Here is a 22,592-nt window from a genome sequence, read left to right on the forward strand (position 1 = left end):
AGGGGGGGGGGGGGGGTTTGGCTCTCTCGTCGTTCTGGCTCGAACGTGAGGGCGCGCATGCCGGATTAGCCGGACTTACCTAATCCTGAATCGAACCACATCCATCCTGCGCTTCTCCCTCGAGCGTCCGCTCACGTCTGTCTCACACGTTTAACCGGCTCCCACTATTTTTTGGGGGGGTCCATTTGTCCAGGAACATTTGTCCAGGAACATTTGTCCAGGAAACCATGATCTCCTACCTCGTCGGCCTCGTGGCCTTTCTGCTCTTCGCCCTCGGCCCGCTGACGCAGTGGCTCTCCCCGGCCCCGCCGTCATCGTCGTACGCCCCGCGGCCCTTCCTCAACACGTCCCACCTCGCCCTCGACGACGCCGACGCGCCGGCCCCTGACTGCGCGCCGGACGCCTACGCGGTGCACATTTACTCTCGCCAGCCGCTGGTTCTCTATCTCGAGGGGTTCCTCACCGAGGAGGAGCGCGTCCACATGTTGGCGGAAAGGTGGGTGGCCGTTCCGTTTCTCGTTTCTGTCTGCTTCTCTTGAGCCCGTTCTCGATCTCCTCGTTCACTTTCTCGCATGAAGATGTCATGACCAAACTGGTTCAGGAAGAAAGGAGAAGAAGAAGAAGAAGAGAAGAAGAGAAACAGAAGAGAACAAGAGCAGAAGCAGAAAACTAACCAAGCCAGTGAACCCCTCTGGACCCCCTCCCAGACAGCCAACGGCGCCACGACGGCCCACGACCCGGCAGCGCGGCTCTCGGACGTGGCGCTGCTGCCGCGCACGCGCGCCGTCCGCTGCGTCGAGCGCCGCGCCGCCGCGCTGCAGGGCTGGCGGCCCGCCGTCTGGGTCGAGCGGCTGCGCACGCAGCGGTACGGCGTCGGCGGCCACTACCGCCACCACTTTGACTGGGCGTCGAGCGGCGGCGGGTGGAGCCGCGTCAGCAGCGTCATGGCCTGGGTCGCGGGCGAGGGGGTCGTTGGCGGGGGCACCGCGTTTCCGCGGCTCGCGGCGCGGCGCGGGTCTTGGTGTCGGTTTGTCGAGTGTGAGGGCGAGGGCGAGGGCGAGGGCGAGGGCGAGGAGGGTGCGGCGGACGGAGAGACGCAGGCGGCGAGGAGAGAGGGCGTCGTGTTCAAGGTGATCCCCGGCAATGCTGTGTACTGGGAGAACTTTCGGCCGGACGGGAGCAGGCGGGGTTGGGACGAGTCGTGGCACGCCGGACTGCCCGTGAAAGAGGGCGTCAAGGTTGGACTCAACATCTGGAGCTGGGGACGGATAGAATAGGCATGTTGTGTCTGTCAGGGTTTTTTTTAATCCCAGCGAAAGGCAAGCTACAGCATCCGTTCATACACTTGGCGGACTTTCACCTGGAGTCACAATGAAGGCAACAGAACAGATTGAACCTAAGGCGGCACCCATCCCAGCTCCTCTATCGGCCACTGCACCCACAGCCTGTGCTCCTGATCCAGCTTCTCCCACACCTTGCCCATGAGATGGGTCGACCAGCCCTCGAGCCACCACTGGTCCTCGACCTTCTTAATGAGGATGAGAAAATGGGCGAAGATGGCGACGGCCTCCTGCGCCGGATTGGCCCCCTGCAGCAGCGGCAGGAAATCCTTGGCGACCTGCCACTTCCACATGATGACGTCCCAGCCCTCGAGGCGGACGGCGGGCCCCATGGCGCTGTCGCCGTTGGCCACGAGCAGCGTCAGCACGCGGCGCAGGTGCTCGATGGCGAAGCTGTACGTGTGGAGCAGGTCCGGGTCGGTGACGGCCTTGGTGACGAGGGCGCTGAGCTCGCCGAGGAGCGGCGGGCCGGGGAGCTGCTGCTCCCACCTGTTGACGACGTGCCAGCGCTCGCGGCCGAGGGCGAAGACGGGGCTCAGGGGCCCCGTGTAGTTGTGGGGGTCGAGGCGCTCAATGATGGGCTCGTGGCTGCGCAGCAGGAAGATCCAGTTGGGGAAGGCGCCCTGGCCCATGAGGAGGGAGTCGTCGGAGGACTTGCGCGGGGAGCCGAGGGCGTAGAAGAGGGTGAGGAGGCAGAAGAGATGGAGGTGCTCGCAGTCCTCCTTGTGGAGGTCGCCGCCCATGAGGGCAATGGCGACGCGGGCCCCGACCTGGTGGTGCTGCATGGCCTTGGTGACGTAAAAGTCGGCGCGCGCCTGGCGATAGTGGGAGAGGTGGAGCGCCGAGACGGCGAGGACGGTGTGCATGATGTATTCGCAGTCGAGGGCCATGCGGATGACCGTCGTCTTCATCATCTGCCGCACCTGCGGATCGGAGCCGAGGGTGGCATAGGTGAAGGTCGTGAAGTTGTGGATGAGCTCGAGGTCGACCATGTTGAGGTCTGTGAAGGTCGACAGGCCGTTGCCAGGGTTGCCGGCAAAGTCGAACGACGATGGCGAACGCGGCGCCGACGTCGACGTGGCATGGGTCTGGAGAAAGTCGCAGGCCACGGCATGTTTGATGCAGTTGCGGCAGGACGGTTTGTGTTCGTCGCACTACTTGTGTTAGTGTCTAGACTCGAAAGAAGGATTAAGAGAAGATCAAAGAGAAGAAAGTCGTCGCAAAGCCATGAGGTGTCACGTCAACAAGACAAGGAAGGTCACCAACCCATCCCACGATGCCCTCAACCCGAGATACCCGAGTCTCCCGAGAGGCATCGCCCCCGCCGTTCCATCAAATGCAAACCGCCGCAGCCAAGCCACGCCAAGCCAGGCAAAGGAACAACCGCAAGAGATAGAGAGAGAGAGAAAAAAAAAACACCCACCTTGATCTTCCTCTTCTTGCAGGTCCGACATCCCGTCCTCGACTTGGGATGCGATCGCCTCGACACGACTGTGCCCGAAGCCGGCGTGCCTGCGCCTCTGCCCGTGGAGCCACCACCACCACCACCACCACCACCGCTGCCCGCTGGGCCGCTGCCGCCGGCTTCCAGATCCAGATCCAGCTCCATGTCCACGTCGGCCTCAGCAGGTCCCGTCTCGGCCCCCGTCGCGCCCAGCCTCGAGCTCCCGCGCGAAGCGGCCGGCGTGCCCGGCGTGATGGGCGTCGCCGAGCCGGCTGACGGACTGGGCGACATGGCTGCTCCTCCAAGAAGAAGAAAAATCCCCTCGGGCCTCCTGTGGTTGTGCTGCTTGTGGTGTCGGTGGGCGACACACCACTCAATGTTGCTTTGGCCGTCCCACCCCTGGAGAGCCAGTGACAGCAGCGAGAACAAAGGCGTCACCAAACGCAGAAGAAGCCCTGATCCGGCGCGAGAGAAAAGCCGTGGGGAGGAAAACACCCGTTGACGAATCAAGTGGTTTTGCCTTTGATGAGATGGTTCGATGCAGTGAAGGGGAAGGGGAAACGAGAATGAGAGAGCAGTGCAACAGCAGCATTCGCCATCGGCAGCCAGCAGAGCAGGCGCGATACAGGTAGGTACAGGTAGGTACAAGTGCTGGGGCACCCGGGTGGTACGAGGGGACACCTCGTATTTCACCTCGTGTGGCTGGCCGCTTGCGCTGAAGACCTCGCGTTTTTCCCGAACCACACCACACCAATCGCTCGGCTTCCTCCAGCCCGGCCCCGCACCAGCCCTCCACTATCGTCGGGCCTCGTCTTCCTCGTCGTCCGTGTCTTCCTCGTCGTCCGTCTTGTAGGAGACCCAACACAAAGCCTACGCGTCACATCCTGCTGCGTGCTCCACGCTACGTGCACCTTGGTCGTGTAGCGATCCAACTCATCACGGCCCGCGAAACCCCCCGGCAGACATGGCAGGATCGGGGGCCACAGGGCTGATTCCACAGCACTGTCTGCCGTTCTGCCTTTCTGCCTTTCTGCCTTTCTGCCCTTCCTATCCGTCCCATCACACGACACGAGTCCCATCACACGACACGAGTCCCATCACACGAACGAGTCCCATCACACGACACGAGCGAGAGTGTCGCCGAGCATCATGCCGACCTCGTCATTCCATGCTATGATCATTCCGCTTCATTGAGCACTCCTATGAACTCGTTCCCTTGCCCAAGGCCAATCGCTCGCTTGCAGCAGTGCCCCCTCTGTCGAGAGACCTGTCCCTTATGCACACTCGTCCGCGCAGACCACGACCACGACCACGACCGTGACCGCCACCATAGCCGCCGCGACCACGGTCGTCGTCCGTCCTGGCCATTGCCCCGTCGCTGTTCGGCACAAAACCACGCGCCGTGTTCGGGCTTGGCGCCTTGCCGTTTCTACCGATTACCCGTCGCCGTGACGTCGGCGAAAACCCCTTTCTCTGCTTCTCAGCGCTTCTTGTCCTTGTCCTTGTCCTTGTCTCTCTCTCTCTCTCTCTCTCTCTCTCTCCTCTGCTCCTCCTGTCATGGGGCGTCTTCTCCCCCTTCAACCACCTCCGTAGATCCACGAAACGCCCGACGTGGTCATCTAGTAAGTTATTTCGTCACGCAATCCCGCAGTAATCCAAACCAATTCAGGGGCCCCCAAGTAAAACAACGGTCACGGCCATGACCATCATCATCTTCTCCGCTCTGTGCCCGTCCGCCGCCGGTCGCCGCCTTATTTGGCCGTCTTCTTGAAGGCGAGGAGATCCGCGAGGCTCGACAGAGGGCATCCGTGCTTGAGGAAATCGTGCAGCAGCAGCTCCTCCGCCGAAGCACGGCTCATGACGTCCACGCACAAGCATACCGACAGGAAGGCCTTGAGCTCCTTGCTCAGCTTCTCCGGCTTCTTGAGACGCGGCGTACCGTTCGTCGCGATGAGATACAGCGCCTTGAGCGGCTCTTCGTTGAGGTACGGCGGCTCCGACTCGATCATCTCGATGGCCATGATGCCTAGCGACCAGATATCCACCTTGGGGCCGTACTCCTTCTGCTTGACCACCTCGGGTGCCATCCAGTACGGCGTGCCGACCATGGTCGCACGCTTCGACTTGCTTTCTGTGAGCTTGGCGCAGAAGCCAAAGTCGGCTACATTGATCGCGGTCAGTAATCTGCCATTGCTCCGCGAGGGGCAGAGAAAGGGGTCTGTATGAACTCACTAATCTTCACGTTACCACGGGCGTCCAAAAGCACGTTGTCACTCTTGATATCACGGTGAATAATGTTCTGCGAGTGAAGGTGCTGAAGGCCACGGCACGTCTGAACTGGTCAGCTGTGTTCCCTCCCGCATCAAAATGGCATCGTCTTACCTCGAGGCAGATGGTCGAAATCTGCTCCTCGCTGATGCTCGTATTGCCGTCAATCACATCCGTGAGGGCACCGCCCTCCATAAATTCCATGACAACCCACAGCTCCGAGTTGTTGTTGCGTAGAAACGCGTCCAGGAAGTTGACAATGTTGCGGTGTCGGCTGTCCTTCATGACCATAATCTCGTTGACAATGAGCTCCTTCCTCGGCTGGTGTGCGAGGTCCATTTGCTTAATGGCGACTTGGGCCTTGAGACCTTGCGACCGCAAAAGTTCACGGGCAATAGGCGATTGGGCCGTCTCCTTAACCTTGGCGACATAGACGGATCCTGAGGCACCCTGGCCAATCTTCTTCTGCTTCGAGTACGACAGGTTGGGGTCGTCCTTAGAAACAGCCTCTTTGAGCTTGGCCATCACCTCACCCTCGGACATGGTGGACATGCGCACGTCCTGCTTGCGCTCGGATGCCGGGGGCTTTGCAGACAAGGCCGCCTCGGCAGCCTTGACGCCGTCCGACGGCTGGGGCGCTGGAGCCTTGTTGACGTTCAAGGGCTTCACAGGCGCGGGGAGGCGTGACGGAGCCTGGGCCTGGCTGGGGCCGTTCTGCCGGGGCTGCGAGGCTGAGCTGCCGTTCGGGTAACGCTGTTGGTTCGGGTCAGGTCGCGGCGGCGCTCGTTGGGCCTGGTTGGGATCTCGCAGAGAGCTGGAGCTCTGCTGCGAGCTGAGGGGCGGCCGTGTGGAGCCGGCCGTGGGGGGAGAGGGGGCGGGACGCTGTGCACGCAGGCTGCCGACCTGCTGGTTGCTGGCTTTCGGCGCCGGCGGTGCGGCTCTGGAAGGGTTGTACCGATCCGCCGGAGACGGGGAGGAAGAGCCACCACCTCCGTAGCCGCCGAGCTCTTGCTGGGCCATCGGGACCTTGGTCTTGGGGATGGCTGCGTTGTAGGCTTCCAGATCACGACGGTTCGCCTCGTCAATCTCACGCTGCCGTTGTGCTTCCATCTGCCGCATGCGCTGGGCATCTCGGTCACGCTGGTCACGCTGCTGAAGTTCCCGATCACGGGTCTCCTGCATTTGCATCTGCTGACGTTGCATCTGGTCTTGTTGATCTGACGCTGATGGCTTCCTCTGGCTCTGGGGCGAGGCCTGCGTGTTGTAGCTAGGCTGTCTCTGCGGCTGCGAGGGGGGCATCGGGCGAGGGGGCGCGACGCCGGCGCCTGCATTGCCGTAGCCAAGCTGCTTGTTCTGCTGACTGGACACGGGCGGCGTGGGTGTGAGGCTTGAGTACTGTTGGGGATTGCCGGCACGCTTCGTGAGGTCGGAGTAGAAGTCGAGGACCTCAAAGACAGCTTGCGGGTTGCGCTCGTAATCCTCCTTTGTGATGGCGGATGAGTTGAGCAGCTTCGACCACTCGGGTGGCAGGCCGACGAACTCGCCAGTCTGGGGATCGAAGCCGACGTGAACGGCGTGGGAGAAGTTGGTGGGGTTGCTGACGCCGCCCATACCAGGGCATGCGCCGTAGATGAGGTCGATCCATTCATACAGATCATCGTCGCTCTTGACTCGGATCTGCAGCGTCTTGGTCTGTCCGTCGTCCTCGCCGGGGCTGTTGGACGACCCGTTGGGGTTCCTCTTGATCTCAAAGATGGTCCCTGCGGCCTCGACTCGGCCGACGTTGACGACATCTTTGAGGTATAGTGTGTAGGCGACTTTGCCGCCCTCCGTCTTGTGGAAGTCGAGCGACTCTTTGCGGAGGACAAGTAGCCTCTGTTTCCAGGGGTTGATAAAGTTTTTGCTTTCTTTTACTTGTGCCCAACCCTCCTTCCTGATGGCGACGCCGCCCATGCCATCGGTCTGGCTCGAGTTTTGACGTGCGATGGGCAGAGAAATGGTAGACCCGGTGTAGGTCGAAGTGGTGGTGCTCCGGATGGGGGAGATGGCCATGTTGGCCATGCTACCGGGGAGGTTGGCATTGGGGGTGAGGGCGAGTCTGGGTCTGTTGTCGGTGGGAGGTCTCGGGGCCGGTCCTGGGTTCATGAACTGGCCGGACGAGTAGACGCTGCGGTCGTTAGCCATGGTCGGTCGGCATATGCGCGCAGGCGAGGCAAAGGGGCGGTGGGTGGGGGGGGGGGATTTCGGCTCAGGCGGTAGAGAATGACAGGTAGGGGGGAAAAGGTTAAGAGACAAGTCGGGCAATGAATCGAGTTGTGGCTAGCTGCAAGCCTGCGACCGCCTCGACGAATGAATCTGCAGCAGACTCGGTGAAGGGGGGAAGAAGGCAGCAGTGCAGCGACAGACAAGAGAGGGAGATGATGATGGGAAGAGCATTCAGGAGGTCAGGCAGTCAGGTGAATTGGCCGTGGTCGGTTGGAGATCGGGCAACCCAGGGCAGCACCGGTACCTAGTGGGCGAGGCAGGCAAGAAGGAGTGGGATTGGTAGCGGGCGTGGGAGGGAAAGAAGGGGTCGAGCGCGGCTTCCACTGTAGGGGTGTGAATTGAAATGAACCCCACTCGTCAACCAGCCTTAACTCTCATGTGCTGTGCCAGGGCCGTTCTTCAGCAGGTCGGTCCCTGGCCTCTTCAGCAGGTCGATCCCTGGCTTCTTCAGCAGGCCCGCCAGGGACCTACCGAGGGCCCTCAACGAGGAGGCCCTGACGGAGCAGCTCATAGCGAGTCGAGCAAGACGAGGGGGGGAGGGCACAGAGCAAAGGCAAAGGCAAAGGCAAAGGCAAAGGAGGCAATATCGGGGAGATAGATTGCAAAGTGCATACCGGTTGCAGTCCGGTGATTTGACAGTGGGTGTCTCTCGTACCTTCTTTGTGTAGCCATGCCGGGATACATCGGCCGTCCGATCGCTTCGGGTTCTTTGTGCTGCTAGGGATTATCGTCCCTCCTCGCGTATTCTCTACTCTCGTCTTCCTTCAACGACGAAGAGTACAGGTGGGGAGGCAGCGGAGGCTTTTGTGGGCGTCGTGGCAAAGCAGCATGCGATGCAGACGAGGCAAGTCTGCCTCGATTGCCTCGATGATTATGCCCGCGCACAGCGTTGGTTCGAGGCGGAATCAAAAGGGTCGGCTCTGTCGTCGAGGGCCCTTGGGTCGGGGTCTTCGTGATGTCGAACGCAAAGGCAACTGAAGCTGGCCCTTTTGTGTTGGTGGGTTGTACGGTTCGGAGACGTACAACCGCTGTACGACTCGATGGCAAGAGGGCTGAGAATGGCCGGGCAAGCTGTCAAGGGATAGATAGAGCGTGCGGCGGACGATCTCGCTTCTCGTGGGTCTGCCAGGTTCTGGCGGCGATCGCTGGTCCTGGTGCTGGCGCAGGCGCTGGCGGTGATTCTAGTGGGTTTCCGTTCCGTAGCCGTTCGTCGCAGACCCCCGCGATTTCGAGACTGCTCACAGCGCGACGTGGCAGCAAGAGACTGGGAAAAGGGCGAGAGGGACGAAGAGGATGAGAAGTAGAGACGTGTTTCTGGGAGGGGGAGAAAGGTCCAAATGACAGCGAAGCCGCCGCTGGTTCTGTTGCAACTGTTTGGTGTCACAGCTTACACCAGTTGGGCGATGGTTAGAGATCCACTCCCGTGCTGAAATGGAAGGACGTTGGAGGGGAAAGATGTGTCCGGGCCATCGCAGGGTGGTGGTGTGGTCGCGGCCCTGGTCGTTTTAGCGGTCCTGTGGCGTTCTCCAGGGCATGCTTGTAGTGATACAGTGTGGTCGACAGCCCTCGTGCTTCTCTTCCGGACCACTTTGAGGCCATCTTTCAAGGGAGTTTACTGTGTTCCTGTCTCTACTTGCACTATCCAACTACTTGCATCTCAAAACTGCCCCCCCCCCCTGAACCATCCTGCGCCAGGTTTTGGGCAGAAACAGGGTCGATGCCGGTTCCCCACGAGACAACGCCGGGCGGGCACTGTCTCCTGAACCGTAAAAGCGGGAAACAATTGTCTTCTTCGGCTGTGAGAGGTCAACGATGGCCGGCGGTGGCTGCTGACTGCTCAGCGCCTGTTGACTCTGAAGACTGGTAGCATGCCCAGGACCAGGCCAGGCGAGACGGGAGTGAGGACATGATTGCACAAATTGCGGCCACAATGAGACTTCCTGCCGCCAGTTGTCTGTCTCGCCTATGATACCGACTAGCAGTATGCAGTTGATCGCCTGCCGATCCAGTCAACAAAAGGCCAGAAACACCTCCAGGCCCACGGCCCAAGCCTATGCCATGATCAAATCGACACCTGTGACAAGAGTCATGCTGCCTCGGGACGGTCCAGCCTCCAGGGGAAGGAAGGATGAGGGGTGAAGGGTGAAGGGTGAAGGGTGAAGGGGAAAAATCAAGGCGATCAGACATCAACGGCTACGAGCAATGAAAACAGCTGAGCAATGGGGTTCCCAGGATAGACTCTGCCCCCATCGAGGCGGATTAGGGTGCCATTCTGCTTTCTCGTCAGCCTCAATTCGATTTTGACAGCACAGATTTCCGAAGGGGGGCGTTCGTCTCGACGCCGGAGATCCAGACACGGTCCCTGACACCTGATGCCCTCCCAAGCCTCCCCAAGGCCACTCAGCACCTGCCCGCTACACCCCTTCTACGGTGAAAGGTAAAAGGCAAACCTCGAAAGGGCAAAGGGGCCGCAGCGTCGCATCTCAGCTTGGCCGCGCGCCGCGCCCCCGTTCTCCGTTCCCTTCCCCCTCCATCTCCACCCGCCGCCAGACACGCCGAGCCACTCGTCCGCTTGCCTCTAGCATGTTTCACCCCTGCTGAACTAGGCGCTGTCCATTTGATTGGGTTTCGTGTTGGGTGGGAGTCGCGTGTGGCGCCGTGGTCTCTGACAGACGACGGACGGAGCATCTTGCTCGGCAAAGCTTCTCTTCAAAACGATGGCTCATGTAGAAGGCCTGCAGAAGGCACGAAGCGTGGCGACGGCAAAGTCCCAGGATAGCAAAGGAAAGACAGATCATTCTCAGAATGCTTCTAGAAAGTCGCCTGCATATTGTTTCCTGGGCCAATGCTCGTGATACTCTGCCCAATCTGTGCATGCTGATTTCAAGCCAAAACGCAAACCACCAAAGCATCGACGAAAATACGGTCTCACCAGCCACACCCCGCCAGCCAAACGTCAGACCACAATGTGTGAGTATGTGTCCGCGTGAACGCGCGCGGGCGGAAGTCATGCCCTCCTCGACATTCCAAGCCACCGCTCCTTGCGTTTCATAGTTGGACGCACGTCAGATTTCGTTTCCTTCCACGATCCCTGCCCCCCCCCCCCCCCCGCCCCCTCTCCCTCCCTTCTCTTCCCTTCTCTGTTCGCTTCCGTCATCATCAGCCCATGACGACCCGCGCAAGCTCTTGGCCCTCCCATGCCCAGCCATATGAGGCCCGTTTCTGAATGTCCGGAGCTTGTTACAGATCGCCCCGCGCGCCGGCTTGCCTGCCTGCCGCCCCCATCCCTGCTTCGGACCGCGCCCGGGCGATGCTAGCCGACTATTACGATCGCCCCCGTGCATATGTTCGGGTGTATGTATGTGTGTGTGTGTGAGAGAGAGAGAGAGAAGGAGAGCGACCAGAGTGGCCTTATGACGATGCGCTAGGATATCAGCCCGCTGGTCGACGAGCATCATCAGCTTTCGGGATCGCGCGCGGGATGACGAGCCGTGCCTTTGGGCGGGCTTTCATGTCAGTTGGAGGGGAGGCGGCTTGTGATCGGCCCCATCGTCGTCGCATGTGCATGAACGCGGGGGCCCATGGGAACGTGATGGGCACGGCACGTCACGCACTCTGCCTGAACAAGACGTCCATCATGCCGGAATTCACTGCTATGCGTCTATGACACTTTTTCGATACGCAACGTCTAATGCAGAGTAGAGAGCCGCTTCATGCCGGCACACCCTCCTCGCTGCACACGGAGCCTGGTCCTATCATTTCCCCGTTTCCCATTTCCATTTCCATAGTCAGCCATTCCGGCACACGCCACGGGCTCCGAATAGAAGAAGAAAATCAAATCAGCACCCCCACCGTCTCAAGTGGGTTAGGTATCTTTAGCGGACGGCAACGTCGACCTCCTGGCCCTCAAACGCCGGCAGCTCAGCCTCAATGTCCTTCCACTCCTTCGAACCCTCGACGATGCTCAGAACGGCTGCCACAATGGCATCCTCGTCAGCGCGCACCTGCTTGGTCGAGTCACGGTCACGCAGAGTGTAGGTCGAGTCCTGCACAGATTGGAAATCGATCGTGATGCCGAGAGGGGTGCCGAGCTCGTCGTTGCGGCTGTAGCGCTTGCCAATGGTCGCCGACGAATCGTCGATGCGGCTGGAGACGCCGACCTTGCGGAGCTTCTGCGAAATCTTCTGAATAAAGGGCTTGAACGCCTTGTTGGCCGACAGGGGGACGATGAGAACCTTGGTAGGCGCGACCGTCGGGGGGAAGGACAAGACCTAGAGACTGGTTAGAAAAACATGTTCGTGTCAACAAGCGAGTGACCATTTTGCACTTACGCTGCGGGCCTCGTCGCCGCCATCGCTGCCACGGGTCCAGTAGGAGTGCTCAATGAGCGAGTAGAGGATGCGGCCGATACCGAAAGAGGGCTCGATGACGTTGGGGGTGTACTCCCTCGTGTTCTCGACCTTCTTGCGGAACTCAATCGTCACGAGATCCTTGCTGATCTCAACCTTGCCGTCCGCGACGCCAGCAACCTCGAGCTCGAGGCTGCCCTTCTCAGACAGCTGCTTGGCGAGAGCCTCACGCTGCTCCTGCGAGGTGGCCTCGAGGGCAGCCTCAACAGTCTTGCCGTCCTTCTTGAACTTGGGGCCAAACTTCTTCTTGTCGACCTCGACCTCCCAGAGCTCACGGACAATGGGCTCATCCAGACGATCCCTGACAATGAGAGGGGCACCGGTCTTCTTGGCGTGGACGGTCAAGTCGTAGGCGCTCCTGTCGGCACAGCCAACGCACTCGATCCAGCCAGACGAGGTGAGGAGCTCAGCATCCCAGCAGTCGGTGGCGTAGTGCGCCATCTCGTTCTGCATGTGCTGCCTGAAGCGAACCTTGGACATATCCACACCAATCTTCTTCAGGAAGAGAGCGATACGGGCGATGAAGTAGCCGAGCGTCTCATTGTCGACCATGCCAGTCCTGACAGCCTCGCCAATGGTGGCGTGCTTGATATCGGTCTTGCCGGCGAGCTGGACGTCGCGCGCGAGGAGGGCGAGCTCCACGTTCTCCACCTCGGAAAATTTGGGGTGCTTCTTGCCGCCCTCGGGGTCGACAAAGTGCTCAATCTCGGCCATGAGGAACTCGCGCACACGCAGGAGACCGGCACGGGGCGAGATCTCGTTCCTGTAGGACTTGCCGATGGACGCCGAGGCGAAGGGCATCTGCTGCTGGTTGAACTCGAGGAGCTTGGCGAAGTTCAGGAACTGGCCCTGGGCCGTCTCGGGACGCAGGTAGCCGGGAAGGTTGCTGCTGGGGCCGATGGCGGTCTGGAACATGAGGTTGAAGGAGACGGGGGGCGAGGGCTGGACGCCGGTGAGGGGGTTGCGGAGGTCGAACTTCTTGATGAGCTCGCCGAGCTCCTCGCCGTTGTAGTTGTCAATCTTGGCCAGAACCTCCTCGTACTCCTGGACGACGGCATCCTCCAGCTTGATGGCCTCCGTCTTCTGCTTGCGCTTCTTCTTCTTGGTGGGGTCGTCGACCTCCTCGACCTTCTGACCGCGGGCCTCCTTGTCACCCTTGAGGCGTGCCTCGAGAACGTCCTCGACAAAGTGGTCGGCGCGGAGAATGTCGCCGTTCTTGGGGTCCTTGCACATCCAGTCGGCAAACTTGTCGACGTGGCCGCTGGTCTTGAGGACGTCGTGCGGGGTCAGGACGGTGCAGTCGACTTCGAGCATGTCCTCCTCGAGGATAAAGTGTTTCCTCCAAGCATCGATAATGTTGGCCTGCAGGGCGCAGCCGGGAGGGCCGTAGTCGAAGAGGCCACCGACGCCGCCGTAGATCTCGAAGGAGGGGGTGAAAAACATGCGACGACGCAGCAGGGCATCGAGCACGGGGCGGTCGAGGGGCTGGCCCTTGAGGGTGGTGGCGGTCGAAGACATCTTGTCGTGATCTTTCTGGTTCTTGCGGGAGACCAGAACTTGTGTTCGGGTATGGTGGGCTGTGGACGAAAAGAGACGCCGCGAGCACGAAGAGGGGGAGGGGTAGAAAAAAGTGGCCTGCCGAACTTCGCAGAAGCTAGGAGCGGAACGAATTGAAGTGGTGCGTGGTGGGGTGGTGAGAAGGCGAAGGAGCTTCATTAGAGCTAGACGAATGGGGGGGTAACAGGCTGTGGGTGAGTCATCGGCCCTGGCCACACTTGGAGCAGTGAGGCATCTGGCTGCTGGTCGCTGGCTGTTGCTCGCTGTAGGGCAATGAACGACAGAGGGGGTGGGTAGCTTCAATTGGGGGTTTGAACGGGACGGCTGCTGCAGGCGTGTGACTCTTCGTTTTGTGTTTGCGCGTCTACCTTACCCTGATCTGACGTGGAGCGTCACTACCCGTAACGAAAATCGCTTGTTCCCTTGGCCTGGGCTTTTGCCTGCAAGCCCCGCGATGCCATGTCGGCAATTCCTCGGAATCTGACATGAGCATTTTCGCAGGGGGTGCTATCCCCTCCCCCCCTCGTCACTGGCTGCATCCTAGTCAAGGTCTGAAAAGGGCCCTCCCCGCTAATGCGAAGCATGTTGGAGAGCCCCGCTAAAATTTCTCTGGCCCAGCCTACGATTTTCTTCAAGGGCCTGAAGAAAGACTTCGCTGCGTGTACGAATCAAGTTCAGACGGCCACCGCACCTCGATAGACTGCAGGCAATCCGACACGATGGGTTCACAGAAAGCCGGCAACCGGTCCTCCGGGGCCTCGTTGTCCATGAAGACGAGCAACAAGATGAGGCGCAAGCAGATGTTCATCGAAGACAAGAAGGTCAAGGACAAGCAGCGACATGAGGAGCGACACCGCCGCAGGAAAGAGGAGGCCAAGAACCCTGAGCTTCGCGAAGCCCGACTCGCCAAAAACAAGCCCCAGACCCTCGAGACGAAGCGAGTGTGGGACGATGTCGACGACGACAGTCTGGGCGCCATTGTCGACGTCGAGAAGCTCAAGAGGCGGAGACTCGAAGAGGAGGAGCGGGCTGCCAATGAGGCGATGGAGGTCGATGAGGAGGAAGACGACGAAGATGATGACAACGACAGCATGCTTGACTCGGGTGACGAGGACGATGAGGAACGGCAGGCCAAGCTCGAGGAGAAGAAGGAGAAGAAGAAGCGCGCGAAACGCGACGACAGCATGGCACCCTCGACCACCAGCACAAACCTTGACCTCACCCCCTCCTCGCTGTCGACAAAGTTCCCGACGCTCTTCACAGACATCCCGCCGCCGCCTCCCAAGATCCTCATCACGACATCCCTCAACTCGACCCTCCACCACGAGGCCGACATCTTCTGCACCCTCTTCCCCAACTCCAACTACATCCGCCGCACCCAACACCACTACGGCCACAAGTACTCTCTCCGCGAGATCAGCCGCTTCGCCGCCAATCGCGAGTACACCGCCGTCGTCATGCTGCGCGAGGACCAAAAGGTCCTCACTGGCCTGACTGTCGTCCACCTCCCCTCTGGCCCAACCTTTACCTTCTCCGTCACCAACTTTATGGAGGGCAAGAAGCTGCCCGGCCACGGCAACCCGACCAACCACTACCCGGAACTGCTGCTCAACAACTTCAAGACCCCCCTTGGCATGCTGACGGCCAAGCTCTTCCAGACACTGTAAGTCCCCGCGCCCTGCTGCTGGTCATAGTCATCTGCCGGAAGAGTAGTTGTTAACATGAATGCGCCACCCCCCCCCTTAGTTTCCCACCACAGCCCGAGTTTGTCGGCCGCCAGGTCTTGACGGTACACAACCAGCGCGATTATCTCTTCTGGCGCCGCCACCGCTACGTCTTCCGTGACAAGCGCACGACCGAGAAGAACATCACGACCGCCGAGGGCAAGGACCTCGAGGGCGTCGAGGGCATCAGGGTTGGCCTGCAAGTGAGTATTCCTCGGAACATTCTCCGAAAGACATTGTCTAACAAAAGTGCCAGGAAGTCGGACCTCGCTTTACCCTCAAGCTGCGGAGAGTCGACAAGGGTGTCGGCCGCGCCGGCAGCGCGGGCGAAGATGCCCTGCAGTGGGAGTGGAAGGGCAAGATGGAGAAGGACCGTAAGAGGTTCAACCTGTAAATCAAATACCCCTACGAGTCTCGTATGACGTATTGCAAGCTTTCGACACGAGATGTACGGCAGTGTCTCGGTCATTCAGGCCCATGATCGCGAAACACGCGAAGAGCTTGTCTCAACCCGATGGCGTTGCTACTATCTGAACTAGTCTTGGTTCAACCATTGAACACTAAATATTCGATCGTGAACGCCATTTTCAGACGCCCCCCTGCAGTTCGCCTGCCCAAGAAACCAATGGTCCTCTCTAACTCCACCTGTCGGGGTATTTACAATCAACGAGTGCCTGCCAGACCACAATTTGTCGATGTGGCACTCAGATGGACACGACACTAGCTTTTGGCTTTATGTTCGAGCATCACCGCAGAATACCTGTATCATGTTAAGACTCAAACGTACTTGGAGCTAGGCGCGGAGGTTCGCTTACGCAAGAATGCCTCCAATGGCAATGAGAACGCCGAAAATAGATTTATCGTCAACACTTCGTCCGGAGAGCATCCAGCCCAAGGCCACGATGGTGCACGTCTTGACGTGGCCCACCACTGTGCTCGAGACAGGACCAGTCTGAGCAACGATGAAGAACTGGGAGATGTTGATGAGAGAGGCACAAAGGCCAGACTGCGGGTTTCGTTAGTTCTTGTAAAGGGTCCGGGACGAGACATGTACAACGCACAATCAAGATGAGAATCCACCGCGGAAGGGCCACCTCTGACCATACTGGGAAGTTGTCCACAAATGGAATAGCGTATAGAAGTAGAAAGGCAGCAATCGGCGCCTGGTTGTGCAGCAGCTGCATGCTTGACATCTCAAGCTTGCGGTGATAGCTGGCGATCCAGACCGTGTAGAGTGAAGAGGCGAAAATGCCTGAAAAGGCGAAAACAACACCAAGCACAGACGTGCTGTTGATTGCAGCATCCGATGTAGGTCGTGTATCATAGTAAGAGACCATGCCGACGCCAAGGCACGCCGGGATCAAGGCGACCATGGCAGCACGAGGCAAGGTGGCCCGGTAGAGCACGAAATTCATAAGTGCCACAGTCGGGGTCAGAAGAATGCGGGCGAGCTGGTAGAAAGTGACCGAGGAGAAGGCGAGTGACAAGTTGGGAAGGATGACGTTCAGGCACATTGCCACAGACAAAGGGATCAATGTCTTGATCGAAGCTCGCCGGGGGACGAACAGGGCAAGAGAAGGTCGGGAGAGAAGGTGCAGTGTAAGCCAGGTGACGAAGAAGTGGAAGGCGGCAAACGTCAACTGGCAAAGTTTCAATGATGGATCTGAGAAGATGGCCTTGTTCGTGAAGACCTAACGCACTGCGTTAGTGTCATGATTAGAGAGAAAACAGCTCTGGATCTCTCACAATGCAGATAGTTGCCAAAGTGTTGATGAGCATCCATAGGAGCGCAATCCGAGAGCTGGCTGGCTGTTCTTGTGTTTTTTCAGACCTGGAGCCAAGCAGATGATCGTCTGGCAGGCCATCATCGTCGTCGGTGTGATCGACGGAACCTCTCTGTCCTTCCTCCTCGTCTCCATACAAGGAGGCCGATTTGGTCAGGCCTTCACGTTCATCTATTGTGCCTGTTTCGGTGGCTGACGAGCCAAATGATGGCGCTCGATCCATGGCGACGGCCTGCGTAGACATGGCGAAAGAATGACTGAGGGTTAGTTAGAGCAGCAGAGGTCACTGAGGTGGAGGCTTTCCAAGTTTTGTGATGTAGAAACGCGCGCGTCTTGGTACGAGCCGTTGGTGGCTAAGAGCCGTCTTGGTCGTGCCTGGTGTAAGGGCGCGTCCCAGAGGCCGTACACTGGAAGGAATGCGGGACAGGCTAGAAGGGAGGAGAGATGGTCAGGGCTGTCAACGTGCGGGCTAGCCACTAGATAGCCACCGGGATGACTCCTCGGCTTTGAAATCAGCAGGAGAGACAACTTTCGAGACTCGCACTTTGAGACGAATTAGGCTCCTTCACGTCTCGTACGACGCAATGTGTTCTAACTGCTGCGGTCTAAAGGTGAAGATCTATCTAGGCACCTTAGGTGGGCACCTAGGTACCTAGCCAAGCTTTGGCTACTGACTGCGCTAGGACGACTCAAACGCGATAACAAGGGCATGGGCAGACCAACCAGAGGTAGGGGGAGGCAGGGGTGCCTTCCAAAAGAAAGCAAAAAACTCCAAAATTGGCTGCTACTACCAGACTTGAGAAGGCTTGTCTGCTAGGTGGTTTCGATTCGGGTGGCAGGAGCTACCTGGGAAGCGGCGTCCGAGCCCGGGGGCGGTCCTTGGTGCTCTGAAACAGTGCATCGCGACGAAACCAATCTAACAAGCCCGTTGTCCGTGATTGACCCGAAGGAGCCGCATATACATTGACTTGTTCTGTTCGAGCCGCCGACATGCTAGAATTCGCGGTCCGATCATCACCCTGAGCTTCTCTGCACCGTTGGGCGACGGTTCGAGCGGCGGTCCTTCTCCCAAGCCCAGTGGCTGGACGCCGAACCCTTGATGAACGAGAAATTGCTCTCAAGGGATGACGACGTTCAAAGGAAGATGTGCGGAGCCATCCACGCGCCATTATGTGCCTCGCCTGCAAGTACTACCTATCTACCTATGGTAAGGTTCATCCGTCAGACGACGCTTGCTGTAAAGTTCAGACGGAACACTCCGATACAGACCTCATACATTTCACACAATGGCATCGAAACCGCAGTAAATACCTAGCATCTGAAGGAACGACAAATCATTGAGGGGCGGAGGATGCCATCTGCCCGGAGAGTTTCATGAACTGTCGTGTTCACTACTGATCATGGTTACATTCCATGAACCTTCCAAAGCGAAATGCGTCACCCCAGCACTGGCCAGGTAACAACGGCTGGCAAAAAAAAGTGTCATGTGGCCATTTTTGTCTTTTGTGCTTGCAAAACACACAAACAGGACGCTGAATATGCCATGTCTCAACATGCAGTTTTGCAGGCGTGTTCCTCGCCGAGAGTGTCAGGTCTTTTGAGCTGGGCGTCTAGGACCATGTTCTCTATTGGCCACCGCTTGGTGTGTGTCCGTCACTTCAAAGCCAGTCGCAGGTCAACTTTACGATCCAGGGGTCGCGACCCCCACCTGCTTCGTTAGCGCCGCACTTGCGCGACCGCCCCTGATCCCCATTCCCCAGACATTCAAGGAAACTTTTCTAGCCTTGTCAAGATTATTAAATGTACAAGGCCATGCGAGGGGCACATTGTGCCTGGCGTGGATGACCACGACGTGTCAAAGAATGACCAGGGCTTCACTGAACTTACTGACGACAGTCTTCAGAGGCTCCCATGGTATTTGAGGGGGAGGAGAAGCCAAGACACCTCGTCTGCACCTGCCAGGTCGCGCCCACCATCCTCGATACACCATCTTTCAACACGTCGATTCACTATCATCAAAGCGATAACAGAGACGCTCTGACCAGCTACGTGAAGTCAGCCAAGACATTGCCCGCCAGCACGCGCAACCTCCCTTGCTTCACCTTCACCTGCCTGCAACAGGCCATCTGGACGTGCGTGCTCCGTGCGAGGCGTAGCTTGTTTCCCGAGACGAAACGCCAACATCTGTACAACTCATTCGGTATGCTCGTCTATTGGTAGACTACCAAGAAGAGAAAATCTTCCTTTGTCCCGTCTAGGAATAGGTGAGTGAGCAGAACTACCCCGCTGGGCGCAACGCACGATCATGGTCATCGTAGGCGGGGGTCAGACCCTGACCTTCCTCATAATACGTACTGAGGCGAAAAGCAACAACAGTAGGACGCCAACAACACCTTCTTCATCGGCCCCAGCCCTGCGATTGAGTCTGAAGGATTTCACGAGCTACAACATCAGTGCCTCTCTTCTCATCCGCTTGTGTTTTCGTCCCATTCGCGCAACACTCCACACCACTGCCCCTCTTGACCCTGATATCAACACGCGATAACGTGAAGTATCCTGGCTCGCGGGATCACCCTCAACATCCTCGTAATGACACAACTCAAATCCAATGGCGCATCAGGTGAGTCGCTCAGTACACATTGTAGTCCGCTTTACTTGCTGACGCGTGACGCCTTGTCAGCCCACAGCCACAGCCATCGCAAGTTCTTTGAGGATGGGGGCATCTGGAAGGAAGCGCCGTTGCTCACAGGTAGCACCAAGTATGAGCCTCTTGGTGATGTCAAGAACATCATGATCACAGGCGGCGCTGGGTTCATGTGAGTGCTGTCCTTAGATCCAGACCCAGCCACCGGGCCGGTGTCGCACCATGCTAATACTCTCAGCGCTTGTTGGTTTGTGCGACACTTGACACTGACCTACCCTGACGCCTACAACATCATCTCCTTTGACAAGCTCGATTACTGCTCGTCGCTCAACAATACGAGGGCGCTGAATGAAAGGAGCAACTTCACCTTCGTCCAGGGCGACGTGACAAATCCGAACGAGGTCCTCAACTGCCTGAAGCGGTACAACATTGACACCGTTTTCCACTTCGCCGCACAATCTCATGTCGATCTCAGCTTTGGCAACTCCTATGGGTTTACGCACACGAATGTCTACGGCACTCATGTATTGCTCGAAAGCGCCAAAAGTGTTGGTATCCACAAGTTTATTCACGTCTCTACCGACGAGGTGTACGGAGAAGTCAAGGACGATGACGACGATTTGCTCGAGTCGAGCATCTTGGCCCCGACGAACCCATATGCTGCAAGCAAAGCCGCTGCCGAGATGCTGGTACAGTCGTATCAGAAGAGCTTCAAGTTGCCAGTCATCATTGTTCGCAGTAACAACGTTTATGGCCCACACCAATTCCCAGAGAGTACGTGGGACAACGCTGGAAACTTACTTACCGGTGTCCTGCTAACTTGGCAGAAATTATCCCCAAATTCACGTGTCTCCTGAACCGCGGCCAGCCGGTTGTCCTCCACGGAGATGGAACCCCGACGCGCCGGTACCTGTTTGCTGGCGATGCCGCCGACGCTTTCGACACGATCCTGCACAAAGGCCACATAGGCCAGATCTATAATGTCGGATCCTATGATGAGATATCCAATCTCGACTTGTGCAGTAAGCTGCTACGTGAGATGAACATTTCACAAGGGGAACCGGAAGACTTTAAGAAGTGGGTCAAGTACACGCATGATAGACCGTTCAACGACCACAGATATGCCGTGGACGGCACCAAGTTGCGCCAACTTGGGTGGGAACAGAAAACAAGTTTCGAAGAAGGATTGAAGATCACCGTCGACTGGTACCGGCGATTCGGAGAGGAGTGGTGGGGCGACATCAGCCAGATTCTGACCCCTTTCCCCATCGTTGCTGGGCTTGAGGTGGTACCGGATAAAGGGGTAGTCACCGACGTGCCGCAGCAGGCTCGAGAGGAAGGGAGCAAGAAAAGAAAGGTCGACGGCTGAGTGGGGCGGAGTATGCCGCAGCTGTGTAGACGAGACGAAACTTTCACCATGCTTCAACATGGATTGGCAAGGTTTCTCGTGCCATGATTTAGGGAGCGGGGCGTACCGGTATGTCGGCTTGGAGGAAAGTGGGTTGAAGCAACAAGAGATCACAAGTCAACCTGGCGCATGGAGCACCTAGCTAGACAGTAACGGAGAGGGGGGATTGGGCAGAGAGGTGTGTCGTTCCTCTTTCCACGCATCGCAGCTTATGCAATCATTAGCTCGACTCAAGGCTTGGTCACAGGTACACACGGAATACAAACGCTTGAGCCCGCGGATCTGGTTCTCGTATCAGTGCATATGCGTGTAACAACCCGAAGGGTCTCCTCCCCGTCGGCACCGCTGCACGAGTGACAATCGGCGCCGCTCTTGGCATCTTGGCAATGCCGGCACGCATCCCCCCCTGGGCTGCCGGTCGGGGTGGGTTCATCTAACGAGACAAGAAAGGGTACCTGTACCGCGGCCTGGAAGTTTAGGGATAGGGGCCCAATGAGGGAGCTGTCACCCCGTCGTCGGGCGCCGTTCGGGTTTTGTGGGCGCCCACCAGGGGCCAAGTGGGATCTACCTCGTGGTACGAAGGACAAGTTTAGCGGGTGCAAGAACGTGGAGCGAGCATGGCAGCGTTGCCTGCTTGCACATCGTGGAACAGAGCTATGCCCCGTTGTCATACGCACTAATGGGAGAAGAGAGCCCTTCGTTTTTGCTTCCGTCCCCACACTACTTGTGCTGGCGAGGGCCCTCCCCCCCCTCCCCTCTCTCCCTCCTCACCAAGGCCGGTTGCAGGCTGGGCTGCAGTGGCGCCCGTTGTGACGGCGGGATGGATGGGTGGCCCGCGGGGGGCTGTCTATCCGGTGGATCGTTGCCACAGAGGGCCTGGGCTGACCTGGCATGCGCTCTGTTGGGTTGTTTGCGGGAGTAGAGAGGGGCCGAGGAGTGTGAGGGCGGGGGGGGGGGGGTGGCGGCCACCAAGAGTCGGGGAAAGCGGGTAGACGGACGGCGGGGACGAGGAGGTGCCTGTGCAGGGGAATGCAATGCAGTGCGTTGCTGGGATGGGCACAAACAGGCACAAGGAGATCAAGGCACCGCCAGGCAAGGTTGATTTGTGTGGTTGCATACCCACTCGAGTCAGTTGCAGCATCATACAGTGGTATGTGGTAAGTTTCGACCATTCAACCAGTACCGACCGGGGGGCGACTAGGGGGCTTATTATTCATCGACTTCCCCATCGACTGCCCTGGCAATTTAGCTGTATCTCATTGGCTTATGGACCAGCCTTATTAAGGTGGTATAATTTTGTGCAAGAAATGGAACCCCCAGCTGTTGTACCTTCTAAGCGTGCCCCACAAGCAGGGTCTAAAGATACCTGGCAGGGCATCGAAACTTTTGCCTGTAACTATGTAGATGTGCTCCCGTTGATCCTGGGTACCTGTTTCCTGACGTGGTAGGCATTCGGAGGCGGCGTAGAGGGCGACTGGATGGTCGGCGTTAACCCCCTTGACAGGCCTAGGGTCATCGAATGTGGATCAACGGAGACAAGGTCGGGTTGTATGCGAAGCGGGTTGCCGTGCCTCTGTGCCTGGCTGGGCCGACGACTGACAACTGCAAAGTGGCCGAGAGGTGCTGAGAAAGACAGCTGTCAGCCTTTGGCGAAGGCTTGTCGTCGGGGTTAAGCCCTGGTGCATGTACGTACAGCACAACAGGTAGGGTACTGCAACTCAGGCACCGGACCGGGGGGGGGGGGGGGGG

The 22,592-nt window shown here is 58.4% G+C and overlaps 7 protein-coding genes across 7 annotated transcripts; 3 read left to right on the plus strand and 4 right to left on the minus strand.

Moving 5' to 3' along the window:
- Nucleotides 1–227: 227 nt before the first annotated feature.
- D7B24_004265 (uncharacterized protein) lies at nucleotides 228–1,277 on the plus strand (the record flags this gene model as incomplete). The annotated part of the gene is made up of 2 exons (XM_028638437.1): nucleotides 228–496; nucleotides 683–1,277. The coding sequence occupies 2 exons, from the start codon at nucleotides 228–230 to the stop codon at nucleotides 1,275–1,277; spliced, it is 864 nt and encodes a 287-aa protein (XP_028490285.1).
- Nucleotides 1,278–1,396: 119 nt separating this feature from the next.
- Nucleotides 1,397–3,075, minus strand: D7B24_004266 (uncharacterized protein; the record flags this gene model as incomplete). Its single annotated transcript, XM_028638438.1, has 2 exons — nucleotides 1,397–2,428; nucleotides 2,764–3,075. The coding sequence occupies 2 exons, from the start codon at nucleotides 3,073–3,075 to the stop codon at nucleotides 1,397–1,399; spliced, it is 1,344 nt and encodes a 447-aa protein (XP_028490286.1).
- A 1,460-nt stretch (nucleotides 3,076–4,535) lies between these two features.
- On the minus strand, nucleotides 4,536–7,236 carry CLA4 (Protein kinase; the record flags this gene model as incomplete). Its single annotated transcript, XM_028638439.1, has 3 exons — nucleotides 4,536–4,945; nucleotides 5,017–5,116; nucleotides 5,167–7,236. 3 exons carry the CDS (start codon nucleotides 7,234–7,236, stop codon nucleotides 4,536–4,538), a joined length of 2,580 nt encoding a protein of 859 aa, XP_028490287.1.
- Nucleotides 7,237–11,192: 3,956 nt separating this feature from the next.
- GRS1 (Glycine--tRNA ligase 1, mitochondrial) lies at nucleotides 11,193–13,244 on the minus strand (the record flags this gene model as incomplete). The annotated part of the gene is made up of 2 exons (XM_028638440.1): nucleotides 11,193–11,588; nucleotides 11,649–13,244. 2 exons carry the CDS (start codon nucleotides 13,242–13,244, stop codon nucleotides 11,193–11,195), a joined length of 1,992 nt encoding a protein of 663 aa, XP_028490288.1.
- Nucleotides 13,245–14,002: 758 nt separating this feature from the next.
- D7B24_004269 (uncharacterized protein) lies at nucleotides 14,003–15,401 on the plus strand (the record flags this gene model as incomplete). Its single annotated transcript, XM_028638441.1, has 3 exons — nucleotides 14,003–14,946; nucleotides 15,030–15,210; nucleotides 15,264–15,401. The coding sequence occupies 3 exons, from the start codon at nucleotides 14,003–14,005 to the stop codon at nucleotides 15,399–15,401; spliced, it is 1,263 nt and encodes a 420-aa protein (XP_028490289.1).
- A 326-nt stretch (nucleotides 15,402–15,727) lies between these two features.
- On the minus strand, nucleotides 15,728–17,035 carry D7B24_004270 (uncharacterized protein; the record flags this gene model as incomplete). Its single annotated transcript, XM_028638442.1, has 4 exons — nucleotides 15,728–15,767; nucleotides 15,823–16,013; nucleotides 16,069–16,698; nucleotides 16,754–17,035. 4 exons carry the CDS (start codon nucleotides 17,033–17,035, stop codon nucleotides 15,728–15,730), a joined length of 1,143 nt encoding a protein of 380 aa, XP_028490290.1.
- Nucleotides 17,036–19,380: 2,345 nt separating this feature from the next.
- D7B24_004271 (uncharacterized protein) lies at nucleotides 19,381–20,804 on the plus strand (the record flags this gene model as incomplete). The annotated part of the gene is made up of 4 exons (XM_028638443.1): nucleotides 19,381–19,411; nucleotides 19,472–19,607; nucleotides 19,674–20,209; nucleotides 20,263–20,804. The coding sequence occupies 4 exons, from the start codon at nucleotides 19,381–19,383 to the stop codon at nucleotides 20,802–20,804; spliced, it is 1,245 nt and encodes a 414-aa protein (XP_028490291.1).
- Between the last annotated feature and the right edge of the window lie 1,788 nt (nucleotides 20,805–22,592).

This window comes from Verticillium nonalfalfae (genome assembly GCF_003724135.2).
Source record: "Verticillium nonalfalfae strain VnAa140/NRRL 66861 chromosome Unknown scaffold_238, whole genome shotgun sequence".
Lineage (NCBI taxonomy): Eukaryota > Fungi > Ascomycota > Sordariomycetes > Glomerellales > Plectosphaerellaceae > Verticillium > Verticillium nonalfalfae.